The sequence below is a fragment of the Strix uralensis genome, chromosome 3, assembly GCF_047716275.1.
Source record: "Strix uralensis isolate ZFMK-TIS-50842 chromosome 3, bStrUra1, whole genome shotgun sequence".
Classification (NCBI taxonomy): domain Eukaryota; kingdom Metazoa; phylum Chordata; class Aves; order Strigiformes; family Strigidae; genus Strix; species Strix uralensis.
The window spans coordinates 90426286-90439374 of NC_133974.1; the positions used below are offsets into that span (position 1 = coordinate 90426286).

The following is a 13089-nucleotide window of genomic DNA, read 5'->3' on the forward strand; positions in this document are numbered from 1 at the left end:
CTATCCACCTAGTAGGTGAATTTGTTCTACTTTTTTTGGAAGTTAACATAACAAATGATAGGTGTCCATTTGTCTGAGATATTTCACCTCTGTCTTGGAACTCAAAGGAAAAGGGTGTTTTCTGCCTTCCTTGACGTATTGCCTCTTGTCTGTGCATCATAATGTTATTCCTGTAATGAAAAATTCATGTCAACATCTGCTGCAGGCTGAAAAATTCTGTATCTTTGGTGCTTTTACTTGCAAATTACACTTCCTAGATGTGCTCTTAACTTCTAAAGATTGATATGCTTCTGTAGTTTATCCATGAAACAAAGATTGTTAATATTATGGGGTTTATTGCTTTTTTAAATTATCAGGTCTTCTGTTACTTGCTTTGCTTGATTTGTTTCCTTTTCTTATGCACTAATTCTTTATATCTTGATGCCACAGAAAATTAGTAACCACATTCATTTGACTATAAGGGATCTACCTGGTCCTCTGCCCTGTATTTTTCTATATTACTACCAGATATTCTTAGTAGTTTAATGAACTTTGATACAATTGCCACATTAATATTGCTTTCGGTTCTCCAGCTCTCTATTGTGTACACACTTGTACTGTTCTACTATTTTTGTAAGCAGTGATATATAATCCCAGCAAAAACTCCCAGGGTTGTTTATTTAATCAGTCTGTGAAACCTGAGTTGCAGGGTATGATGTTTCTTCAGAAAATCAATAAAAAATCTTTTCACTATGGGTTGGTTAAAAGTCAGTAAAGGTTTTTTGTTTTGTTTTTTTTCCCCCCTTTTTTACTAGAAAAAGCCTACCCTTCCTATTTACTTACTCAGTTATATCTTCTTTATTGCAGAAGAGTTATCTCTCAGCATCTCTGTGTCAAATTGCCAGGTCCAGGAGAATGTGGTGAGTCATGCGCACTGTATAATAATGGTGTTTATTTACCTGGGTATTACAAAGTAATTGGTAGTAACAGTGTCTGTATGAGAAAGCAACGTGAGGGTGTTGTAGCTAAAGAAGTCTGTATTATATACAGGAAGAAACCTACTTACCTGGCACAGCTGTTAGTTTGTATGACTGTATGTCCTCGCTTACAGTGCAATTAAGTAGATCCTCTTCAGGAAAAGTTTGCTGTGTTTTTCCACTCCATTGAGGGTAACAATGGCACCCTTTACAGAGTTGGATTAATGTCAAATGTAATACAGTTTAGCCAATATTAATATGCTCATGACCATTTTGATTACTCCTGATATTTGTGATTTTTTTTTTTTTTTTTTTTTCCCCGCACATTAGGATATCAGCTCTGTGTACCAAATATTTGCTGATGAAGTGCTGGGTTCTGGTCAGTTTGGTATTGTATATGGAGGTAAATTACATTAGATTCCATTACGTGTTTATTAAGGTAGAATGTCTGTCTGCTTGATGTGATTAGCCTTTTCATATTTACTTAGCTGTATCTAGAATGTCTAGCTGCAGTTTATCTTGTTAGAAGTTTTGTTTGGATTACTGTGTCTCTCTGCAGTTTTATGTACAGTATTTCTTACAGTTCTTTTGCATTTGGAGTTTTGCATTGGCATCAAAATTGGTTTAGAATATGCATTGCATTTTGACCACAGTTAAATACAAAGCAATCTCTAGTCTGAATTTGGCCTTCGTTAATGATTTTTAACCATTTTAATGCAAATTGTAACACTGTGCTCTGTATAATATAGTATTAGAAGTCATGTATTTAAGGAGGCTGTCAGTTATACCTGTTTTTAATGTATCTGAGAGATGTGGCCAAAAGCAATTAGAAAAATACAGTTTATGCTTTGACAGTATTTATGCAAACATTGACATACTTGCAAACAGTTTCTCTACAAATTCCTGTCAGCAGAAATCTTTGTCAAGAGGTCTCTGTTTTAGGTTTCAAATGTAGTTTTATCACTCAGTTTTTAAAAACTTCTATTGCAACATGTTATTGTTTATAGTAGAAGAAATACTAGAAATGCATTATGTGAACTCTGTTTCTCTCTATTTTTAATTTTTAATTTTTTTAAATTTTTTTAATCCCATGTGTTATATCTCAAGTGTTGAGAAAACCACAGACCATAAATCTGGAAAGAAAGAAAAAGTGATAAATAATGATTTAAAAGTGGTAACCTTTCTGCTTCTGTCATGTTGTCTTTCTAGTCAGGAAGTATTGTGTCTGTGATTTTTCTGTGTGCCAATTGTGCAGTTAAATATTACTTCTGAACTGCTTGATTGAAATGCGGTTTGATGGTCTGGTTTTACATCACTCTTGAGAGAGGTCTACTTTTTTCCTCTCGCTTTCCTAAAGCATAGTGGGAATCTGTGTGCTGCTTCTTTTAGGAATAAAACATGTGCAAATGCAGGCAGTATTTTTAATGTTTTGGTTTTATTTCTGTACATACTGTCCTAAATTGCCTTTTAGATAAATCTCAGCTTGGTATTTTGCATGATTCAATACTTATAAATGCTTATAAACGTAATAAATGCTTATAAAAGGCTTTTACTGTACTAAATTTTTTCACTTAATGATGCCTTGAAACATATAGGATATGCATACTCAGTTTCTTAAGATAAAATCACAAGCTGGAAGAGCAAAATGAGAGTATAAAAATATTCTTTTGCTGGTTCTGCAAACTGCTTAATTGTTGCTGGTGTTTGGGGGGACTAGATCTGGTAACTTCTAATATTGGCTTCTCCCCACTTGTGTAGGCTTACTGAAATAATGGTAACAAAACCTTTTATTTAAACAAATACAGGTAAAAACAAGTTGCTTGCATTGTTGTGGGGATTCTTGGTTTGTTAGGGGTTTTTTGGGGGTGTTTTGTGGTGTCCTCTATTCTCGACAAACTTAATTTACAAATTGTAAATTAAGAAGTTACAAGGTATTGACATACAGCTCTTGCTTCTTTGAGAACAGTTTCCCTCTGCTTTTCCTATTTTGGTTAGTTTTGAAGGGTCTGAAAGGTGGAGACAGAAGAAAAAAAAAATTCTTGACAGTTTCTTACTGATGTAAAACTGGCACTGAAACCTGGTTAGTTGTGTTTTACTTCGGAAAAGGAATTTTCAAGCTGTTTTTCTGTTAATTTCTCCTTTACGTTCAATTTTTGGCTCTAGTCTAGCTTCTGTAGTTAGGTGTGTTGTTAGTTTGGTAGTTCTGCTTTACATTCTCTTGCAACCTAGCATTTGTCGTCTGGGTTTTGCATCTAGTTGGTAATTGATGGTATTTCTGCTAATGTGTAATCATTTTAAAATTTATTTTTTGCTCTCAATTGTTAGTTCTATTTGGTAAACTCGTAAACCCTCTTGGACCTTGAGTGATGTCTCCATTAACTGCCTTACTTCATCCGGTGGAGATAAGCCTGGTTTTGACCCTTTATTCATGATGATGTTTAAGGCAGGCGCATTAGTTGCTTGGCGCAGCAGCCTTTGGAGCAATTCCTGTGCCTGCCTAAGCCCTGGCCACCAGCACTGCAGAGCAGCAGGTGAGGCCTGACTGGGTAACCACCCAGTGAGGAGGCATAGCTGGACTTCCCATAGCAGTGCCAGTAGAGTCCTCCGTGCTGCTTGCACGTAGCTGTGTGTATCATCCCTTTTCCTAAAATGGCTTCCAAACCCTTCACTGAGCAGACAATGACTTTCTTTTTTCTTTGGTGCAGAGTTGTGGTACTATATTAGTTTAGTATTAAATGTCTCATATTATCAGGGTCTTGCAGTGTGTGATCCCATTAACCTCTCTAATGTGAATATGACAGAAATCAGCTTAGCAGTTGTGGAGAAGCTGGGTAAGCATTTACAGCCACTCACTTAGCACTTGAAACATCCTATCTCTGTATTGCAGAATGCATCTCACATAGCATCAGATAACCTGCATCAGCTATCAGCATATTTTTTTTCTTACCACAACCTTTTAGAGCTTTTTGATCACAACAGGGTGCCTCTGGGTGGTAACGTGTTGTTCTTAATGGCACATAATTACTCTCATGTTCCCATACAGTATTAGGTATATAATTTCCTGTGCATGTGGAGCCCATGAAAGTATGAAACAACTGGAGAAGACTTGTAGATCTCTCTTCACATTGGTCTTGAATGGTTTTGCTGCTGCTGTTTTAGAGAAGAGAGGCAATATTCTGTGGGAGTAGGTATTACTCGCTGAAGTACAAATCCCTTGCACAAGCAAGAACTTCACCTAATACATCTAATGTCAACATACATACCTGACAGCAGAGTAGTAACTAGTTTAAATTTATCTACAACACTCCTGTTGAGGCTGATCGCTTCTTGTTACTCGTACCAGTTGCAATTTTAAATATAAATACAGTAGTATTGTACACTTTTACAGAATATATTTGTTTCAGCAAAAAGGTATTTCTGCTATAGTGTTTCATAGCTATTAATTGCTTCTGCCTCTTGGTGGCTGACGTTGACTTTCTGTTTAGGAAAACACAGGAAGACTGGAAGAGATGTGGCTATCAAAGTCATTGACAAGATGAGGTTTCCAACTAAGCAAGAAAGTCAGCTTCGTAATGAAGTAGCCATTCTCCAGGTACAAAAGTATTTTGGAATCATGTTGGACTTTTGTCTCAAGTCATTAATGAGATTTTGTAATGTGTGCGAGTGCTCTGAATTGATTTATAGATCTGTGTATGACTTCTAAGTCTTTTTGTAAGAGGGAATCTTAGAAGAGTGGGAATTTCTGAGTATTTGGTAGAGTTGATAACTTGGGGGTGGTATCTACTCCCTTTAGGGGATCTACTGAAGACATGTACTTTGGCTCCATGTTGTCTCCCTCAGGTAGCAAGAAACTCTGTGTTATTTTTTGCTGTCTTCCACTACTGGCTCCTCAATCTGAGTGTTGTTCTTGCATGTTCTGTACTCAAGCTACTGAGTGTATCAACTGTACTATTAATCATTACAGATAATTTGTGTTAAATTAGTCTTAGTAGTGATAATTGGCATATTTCATGGGTTGATGTTTTGTTTCAAGCTGTTTGAAACTGCTTTTTGACTTGTGGTACAACATTTCTGTGTAATTCAGGATATTTCATACTGTTTTATTCTAGTGATGTACCTATACTACTTTATTTTAGAATTTGCACCACCCTGGGATTGTCAACCTGGAATGTATGTTTGAAACCCCGGAACGGGTCTTTGTTGTGATGGAAAAGCTGCATGGGGATATGCTAGAGATGATTCTTTCCAGTGAGAAAAGTCGACTTCCAGAACGAATAACGAAGTTCATGGTCACTCAGGTTGGCATTCAGTCTCTCTACTTAGAGAGTAATGGCTAGATTTGTCCTCTGTAATTATGTGAGAGTGGAGTTTGGAGAAGGGTTTTTCTGTATTGTTATTTAATAGAGACAGCACGGAGGACTGCACATCTAATAAGTTCAATAAGCGTGGAAAGAATTTTGAATGTTAATTTTTTTGTTCTTTTTTTCCCCAAGATATAACATTATGGACATCCAAAATGCATGTCAGAACAGTAAGCATTCAAAAGGCAGAGAGGGAGGAGGGGGAAAAAAAAACCTCAGGAAAATAACCCCCATCAGTTCCAAGTATTGATAGACTGAAAAAATAGTGCTTGCACTGTATTTATGAGTTAATTCTTGAAGACTGTTGATACCAATTACTGTATTGGTTAGTGTGTGTGGCTTTTGACACTTCAGATCTGCTTGAATAGTTCTGAAAATCTTCTTTCCTTTTTGTAGATACTTGTTGCGTTGAGGAATTTACACTTCAAGAATATTGTGCACTGTGATTTAAAACCAGAAAATGTACTACTAGCATCAGCAGAGCCATTTCCTCAAGTGAGTGAAGATTGAAGAATACTTTTCATCACTTTTCATTGTTCTTTTTTGAAAGAAAGATAGGCATTGTAGCTTAAAGTGACCTCTGTGGGATTGTTCAACTTGGTCTAGAATTACTTGAACTACAAGTACTGTCTTTTTTTTCCTTCCTTCCTTCCAACTCTTAGCCTAGCTTTATGCTCAGTGGTCTGTTTCAGTTTCTTTCCCCTCAGACACGGATCATGTCTCACAACAGTGCTGTGCACCAGCATTCTTTCTTCCAAGGAGCCTGAGAAGTACAACTACTGCCAGCACTTAGCAAAAGGCTTTGTAGACTGCATGTTTTTATGCTTGCAAAGAGTGCATGGAAATTTGGTGTTTTGGATTAGTGAGAATTATTCCAGTGGAAAAGGCACAGGACTAGAAGCTTCAAGACCAGTCATTGTTTCTGTGCCAGTGCTGTCTGACCCCGAGAAACAACTTCTTCATTGTTGTGCATCTCCTTCCCTTCCTTGCTCTTGTCTGTGTGACAGACAAGATATTAGCTATTGTGAAAAGGGACTGCACAAGACCATTTATCACTGGTCTTGCTCAGGGACCTTCATCTTCAGTATGTAATATAAACTAAATAGCTAATTTTTGTAAGAAAAATGTTGTTCAGCAATATTAGTATTTAGGTTCTGTCAACTATTACCTTAGATACCTTAGTATTTAGATATCTTAGTATCTAAAGATCCTAAGTATCTTAGATAGTATCTTAGATGCCTTAGTAATTACCTTAGTATGGATTTTATGGAGGATATACAAAAATTAAAAGCTGCTAGGCAGCATCAGGGAATTGCTTCCAGTCCTGTGACATTAATGTAAAGTGGAGTGGACTTCTGGAGAGTCACTTTGTATGCCTTTAGTGCATTGCTCTTTCTTATTAGAGGAGGACTTACTAACTTGGGGTTAGCATTGGACTTGATCTGGATCCTTTTATCTGTACAAGTGCCTGCTGTGTTAAGTTAAGGAACTATCCCAGAGCCATCAGGATTTGAGCATCAATGCAGGCACCAGCTGTTGATGCTTTTTTACCTGGGTGAGTATTGAACTGTTCTGTTCAGAGCTGGCTGGGTCTGAGTTCTAGCTAAAGCTTATTGTTTGATTTCTGTGTAGCAGAAGCCTCCAGTTTCAGGAATATCGTTAAGAGGAATGTGATCTGGCTGGGATTCATGTGCTTTCTAAACTTTGGTTCTGTGCCTTGTGAGGGTGTGGATTTGCCTCTGAGAATGAACTGAACTTGGAATCAAGTGTTGTGTCCTTATTTGCACACTTGTGGCCATGTACTGCACAGACTGCCTCAGACCTGAATCTGTGCAAGGCCTGAAGTGTGGTTGATCCGCAGTCTGTGAAACCAGCAACCTAAAACCTTAACGGGCTGGCTTACATAATGTTTTGTCTCTGTTTTAATGCCTACAATGTTTAAATGGTGGCAGAAAGGGTCTCAAGTACTGCTCTGGTCTTGAGCAGTAGCATGCTTTGGAGATCAAGCAGAGATTTCTCAGTTTAAAATGAATTTCTTTTGCAGGTGAAGCTGTGTGATTTTGGCTTTGCTCGTATCATTGGTGAAAAATCTTTCAGGCGCTCTGTGGTGGGGACACCTGCTTATCTTGCCCCAGAAGTGCTCAGGAGTAAAGGTTACAATCGCTCTCTAGACATGTGGTCAGTAGGAGTTATTGTCTATGTGAGCCTTAGTGGTACATTCCCATTTAATGAAGATGAGGATATAAATGATCAGATTCAAAATGCAGCATTTATGTACCCACCAAATCCTTGGAAGGAAATTTCTAGTGAAGGTAAAGAAATGAATTTTCTCTATTAGAATGTCTTTATATGTAGATAACGCATTCAAATGCTTAAACCTCAAGGCTTATTCAGATAGGAAGTGAGAATTATTGATAGTTTGAGTTTAGTAGACTATGTCAAAATGGATAAATATGAACTGGCATGTATTTGAAAGATAAATTGCCAAATAGAATGGTTTAGATAATTTTGGGGGCAGGAGGAGCCAATAGATTTAACAAGAAAAAATTGCATGCATGGGGGGTGGGATGAATAACCTGAAACTTCCCAAAATTCTCAATGAAAAGTTAAATCATGTGTGAGTATTTGTTGAATGCTGATCTCAGAACATACTTTATCTGAACTATAATAACAGAAATGGTTCAAAGTTGAATCTGGAATTTCAGTTTTGTATGTAGGCAAGTGAAACAAAACCTGGATCTAAATGTCAGGTCTGAACAATCTAGAAGTTTACAAGGTTGGTCTCTGGAGCTCTCCAATGCCAGCTTTGTTACTAGTAACGTATATATGATTAACACACAAGTAGATGTGGAAGGACATACACAAAAGTATACAATAGTGGAAGTACCTGCGTCATTTTGGAACACAGGATTATGGTCAAGTTATTTAGGCACTTCTGAAAATCACAAAATCAGTAGGGAAAAAGATTAATGAGTAATAACAGTAAAGCTTTTAGTGTTTCCATCAAAGTGGTGGGGAAGCTTACCCCATGCCGATTTTGTAGCCTCATTTAACATAAGCAAAGTTAAATATAAAATTCAAGAGCTTGATTAAGTTTAAAAGAGTTCAGTAGGATATATATACACACACATATAAAAAATTCGCTTTCACTGCGGCATGTGAATGATAGAGGTGATTAGTATTTAAACAATATAATTTTTGTTTTGTTCTTCTTTGTCAGCCATTGATTTAATAAACAATTTGCTTCAAGTGAAGATGAGAAAACGTTTCAGTGTTGACAAATCCCTTAGTCACCCGTGGTTACAGGTAAACCCATCTGCCTTTTTCATTATGTTTATAATGGGAGAACAATGATTTTCTTGGATTAAATCCTTCAGAGGCTTATTAAAACTGCTACTATCAAAGTCAGTTAACAACCATTCATGGTGGCTTGAGTATTTCTGGTTTTAGCTTTACATTTTATGTGCTCCAGGATTCTGCCCATCTGTTGATGGCTCCTTTCCTCAAGAAAAATTTTGTCTTGCTGTCTCTCCCGCCCCTTTCTTTCTGTCTGACTCTAACACAGTTTTACTCTGTCACTTCTGAATGTGGGCAGTGATGAGTGCATGGAGCCCCACTGAAATCAGAATAGAGACAAACGTTGTTTGTTCAGTGCTGAAGTTGACACACAAGCTGGTGTGTGCTACAGCTTGTAGTCTTTCTAGAACAAAATTGTTTGGAATGGAATTTATCTGCTGCTTTAGCACAGGTTCCTTTCACAATGGTTTCACAATACTGTATGCACACAAATAACATGTACACAAATGACTTAAAAGACGCTAAGGGGAAAATCCAATTAATTTTGAGCACTAGAATGAGTATAATTTCATGTGTGTGTATATATACAATTAATTTTATAATAAAGCTAAGATAGCTGTCTTGTTACAAAAAGTTTTCATGACTTACAATATTACAACCTTAGATACTAGCCTGTTTAAGTTTGAACCATTCTTTGTGGACACTCTGGGGTATTTGGGGTGGTGTGTTTGCTTTTTGTTTTCTTTTTTTAACAGATCTTGTTGATTGTATCTTGTGGCTGTTTATACGAAAAGTAGAGACAAACTGCAGAATTTATCTGTGGGAATATGGTGCTGCTGTTTCTTAAACTGCTTCCTTAAGCATCTTTTACTCCTTAGGATTATCAGACTTGGCTTGACCTCAGAGAATTTGAGACACGCATTGGAGAGCGTTACATTACCCACGAGAGTGATGATGCACGCTGGAAAGAACACGCTTATGAACACAACCTTGAGTACCCCCAGCATTTTATTATGGCTCCTAATCCAGATGACATGGAAGAAGACCCTTGATTTATTCATTATGTCAAATTGCAACAGAGGACACTCCAGACAGAAACTGAAGATAAGTTTTGGAGCAACTGTTGTTCTTTGTGAATTCTGTACACATAGTTTAGTGTGCGAAGCCCCAGGGGATCCTGCATTGACATGGGAATAGACTGTCGTCTGACAAGCTTTTCTCCATCTCTGACTTAAACTATGAGTAGTTACTGGACAGTGGGATAAGTCCTGTTGGGTAACATTTCACCAAGCTGTGTGGCTGCAAAGCCATTACTGAGGTGTAATGTGTACAGATTGAATGGTTTGTGTGTTTTTCAAGGTTGTTTGGTTTTTTTTTTTTTTTTCATAGCCTACGCAATAAGAATTTTGTAATGGTTTTCTAATCCCTATTTACTAGGCCATAGAGGACTGTTTTCTGTTACTTAGATACATTTCCCGTTTCCTAAACTGTGCATGGTGAAAAGAGACTGTAAAAAGAAATCAGTGCAGAATACCTTGGCTAATAGCAAAACATGGTGGTTTAGGTCAGATACAGCTTCATAGATGAAGGAATAATTTGCTGCTGTTAAGACAGTTAAATATGTGTGTCTTTGCCCTAATTGAACTTTTTCCAGACACCCAAAGAAAAGAAAACCCTGTAACTTCTTACATTCCTCTTGAAATGCTGGCTGACAATCTACAGATATGACAATCAAAGCTATGCTAGTCCTTTATTTTGTATGTTAGAGCAATAAGCCACAACAGTGTGTTGCTGTGCAAGGCTGGCGGCACACGTCATTGTTACACACCAAAGGCATTTTGCCTTAAAACTTGCAAGTAAGGCACAGAGAGCACACAAGACTTGATGTAGCATATCCTTTCACTCTGGAAAAACAGCTTCTAGCAGAAGGATGTGGAAGAGTAGGGAAAAATACATGCTGCATTCTTCTGTTGTTTTCAGTAATTAGATTTTTAAATTTTTCTAATGTTTTTCTAATGTGTGTTAAGGTTCCCTGGGCTTACATCAGGAGTAGTTTGTAGCCTGCTAGCTTGTATCTTAACTCTGCTCAAAACCTCGGAGTCACAGTGGATATCAGATCACCTGTTGCTTCTGCCAGGGCAGCTGGATTGTAGGACAAAGGGCTTTGCCTTCTGACCTTAACCTGCATCTCCTCCCGTCCTCTTTATTGTGCTCAGTGTTGTTGTTAGAGCTGAATGAAGAGTCCAAGCCCAACTCCAAGTTCAGTTTTTTATGCAGATGCCTCAGCTGATGGATTCCCAACCACTTACTGGACTTGTGGCACAACAGAGAAGAAGCAGCAGTGTTCTTTGGAAGTGATTCCCTCAGAGGACAGTATAACAGTTAAAGTTCATGGTATTTCAGAGAAGTTTGAGGCCATGAATGCTAAATGCAAATGGAAGAGGGGTTTTTTTGGTCCTATTTTGAAAAATGGAAAAGGTGGAAGTCTTTCCTTTTGCGTGGGGTAACAGCACTGCGCTGCTGGAAGGTGCTGAATGGCTGTACATATCCCCGATGTGCCAAGCTGCTTAACTGGAGCTTGGTTTGAAATACTTTTTAAAATATTGAAACAGGCTTGAACTGCAAAGTCAATGAGAGGCTTTGGAGTATCTCCTCTCCTACAAAGATTTTCTTTTTTTGTGTGTGTGTGTAGATAAGTATTTTTTTCCTACTGTTATTCAGGGAAGGAAGCAGGCGAGCAGACTTATTCTAAGTTGATAGATATGCATAAAATTTTACAAGGTTATTTCAGGGCTGGCAGCTGCTTGCAGTGAGTGACCTGGCAGCAAAGCCAGTGGCAGTCACAGAAGTATGTACACGCAGGTAGGCTTGGGTCTTTAACCCAGCTTTTCTTTTCCTGTTGCCCTTAATCTAACTGCCACTGCATTTTGTAGGTGTCAGAGTTGGTTAAGGCTGAACTCTGGCTTCCCTGTAGGGATATACCAAACTTCCTATAAGGCCTTGGTGCAACCTGTATGGCAGTTTCCTACAGCCAGCGGTGGGCAGAGCATTTCAGCCCTTCCGACCACCATGTGTCCTCTCTCCTAGCATGTTTTTCTCAGGTTGTGCGGGGGACTCGCCTGATGGCAGTCTGTGCCACTCCTACATTGGGGGTCATCCTCCTCCTTCTATGCTGTCAAGGCAGTGCAAAGGGGTTCCACAGGGGCAGAATTTGTCCCTTAACCTTGCCTGCCTGTTAAGGCAGGGTTTTTGACCTGATTCTTCAGAGAGAGGCACTATTTTTCATCTTTGGAACCAGAACAATCACTGATGAAGTTGGTAGTCTGGTATTTGCCTGGGCTTGGCAAGGGAAGCAGTGCTTTTTTTTTTTTTCCCCCAACTTCCACAGCTCAAGTGACTAAATTTCAGTGAAGCCATTGCTATCTTCCATCCTAACTGTAATAATGTAGATAGAGTCTGGTTTTAAACTTCAGATTTTATACTTGAGCTGTCACTTCAGGTTTTCTTGTGGGGTTTTTTTGTTTGTGGTGTTTTACGGGAGAAAATAAAGCCAGCTGAGTCACTTGAAAAAGCACAACAGGAATGGAAGAAGGATGGGACAGCAATGAAGTAGAAGGCCTGGCTGATGTCTCTCCCCATGAAGTCTGCTCTGCTCTAAAATATTATATGAGCTATTTATTCTTCAAGTTGTATTAAAAAAAAAAAAAGCTGTTTGTCTTTGGAGGAGATTTCCTGACCATATACGCAGACTTATGGGGCCAGACACTAGAAGCCCCAAGCAGCTAATAGTTGAGGAACCAAAAAAAAAAATCAGACATGCATTAGGAGTAACCTTTCTTCAGAGTAGTAAAAATAGCTGAGTTTTTTTATTCCCTTTTTTCCTACTTTTACTGCAAACTTTGACAGCAGTAGGTTACAGTGTTTAATAACCTTCCCCCTAGATGAATTAAGTTGCGTTCATTCAAGAAATAGTGCTATGATGATGCTAGAAAAAAGCTCATGTAAAGTTTATAGCCTCAAAAGGACACTGTCAAGTACTTTTATATTTTTATACATCCCATTGTTTGTAAATATCCTCTGATAAGCTTGAAAATAAAATTTATTTCCCTACCAGACTTGGTTTTTATTTACACCAATTCCCTCCTTTCAAATGTTCTTGGAAGTAAATGGTTCTTTATACTTCCTTGTGTGTGGATTTGTCATTAGATATGCCTTGTTACCAGAATTCTGTTAGCAGGTGCTTTGGAACTAGTAACTCTTTTTGCATGGTTCCTGTCACCATTCTCTTCATAAAAGTATCTTCAAAAATGTCAAGGCATCTCATTTTAAGCAAGTACCAAAGCTGAGTACTTTTAAACTTGCTTTGCTGATGAGTTTTAACTTGATTTCACTAGTAAATACTTCAGTCCCTGTGGTGGTTTAGTCCCTGCCGGGGTCTGAGACCACGCGGCTGCTGCCCCTCCCCCACAAAGGGA

At 38.1% G+C, this 13089-nt stretch overlaps 1 protein-coding gene across 6 annotated transcripts in view; it reads left to right on the forward strand.

Annotated features, from left to right (window-relative positions):
• PRKD3 (protein kinase D3) overlaps nt 1–12727 on the forward strand; it is a 49930-nt gene extending 37203 nt beyond the window's left edge. For all 6 annotated transcript variants that reach the window (XM_074863306.1, XM_074863304.1, XM_074863309.1 and 3 more), the window contains 8 exons: nt 847–899; nt 1287–1359; nt 4442–4548; nt 5093–5254; nt 5714–5812; nt 7362–7629; nt 8538–8623; nt 9493–12727. In XM_074863306.1, coding sequence (XP_074719407.1) covers nt 847–899; nt 1287–1359; nt 4442–4548; nt 5093–5254; nt 5714–5812; nt 7362–7629; nt 8538–8623; nt 9493–9666 — 1022 coding nt within the window. In that variant the 3' untranslated portion in view covers nt 9667–12727. The remainder of the gene's footprint in view (nt 1–846; nt 900–1286; nt 1360–4441; nt 4549–5092; nt 5255–5713; nt 5813–7361; nt 7630–8537; nt 8624–9492) is intronic.
• Nucleotides 12728–13089: the final 362 nt, after the last annotated feature.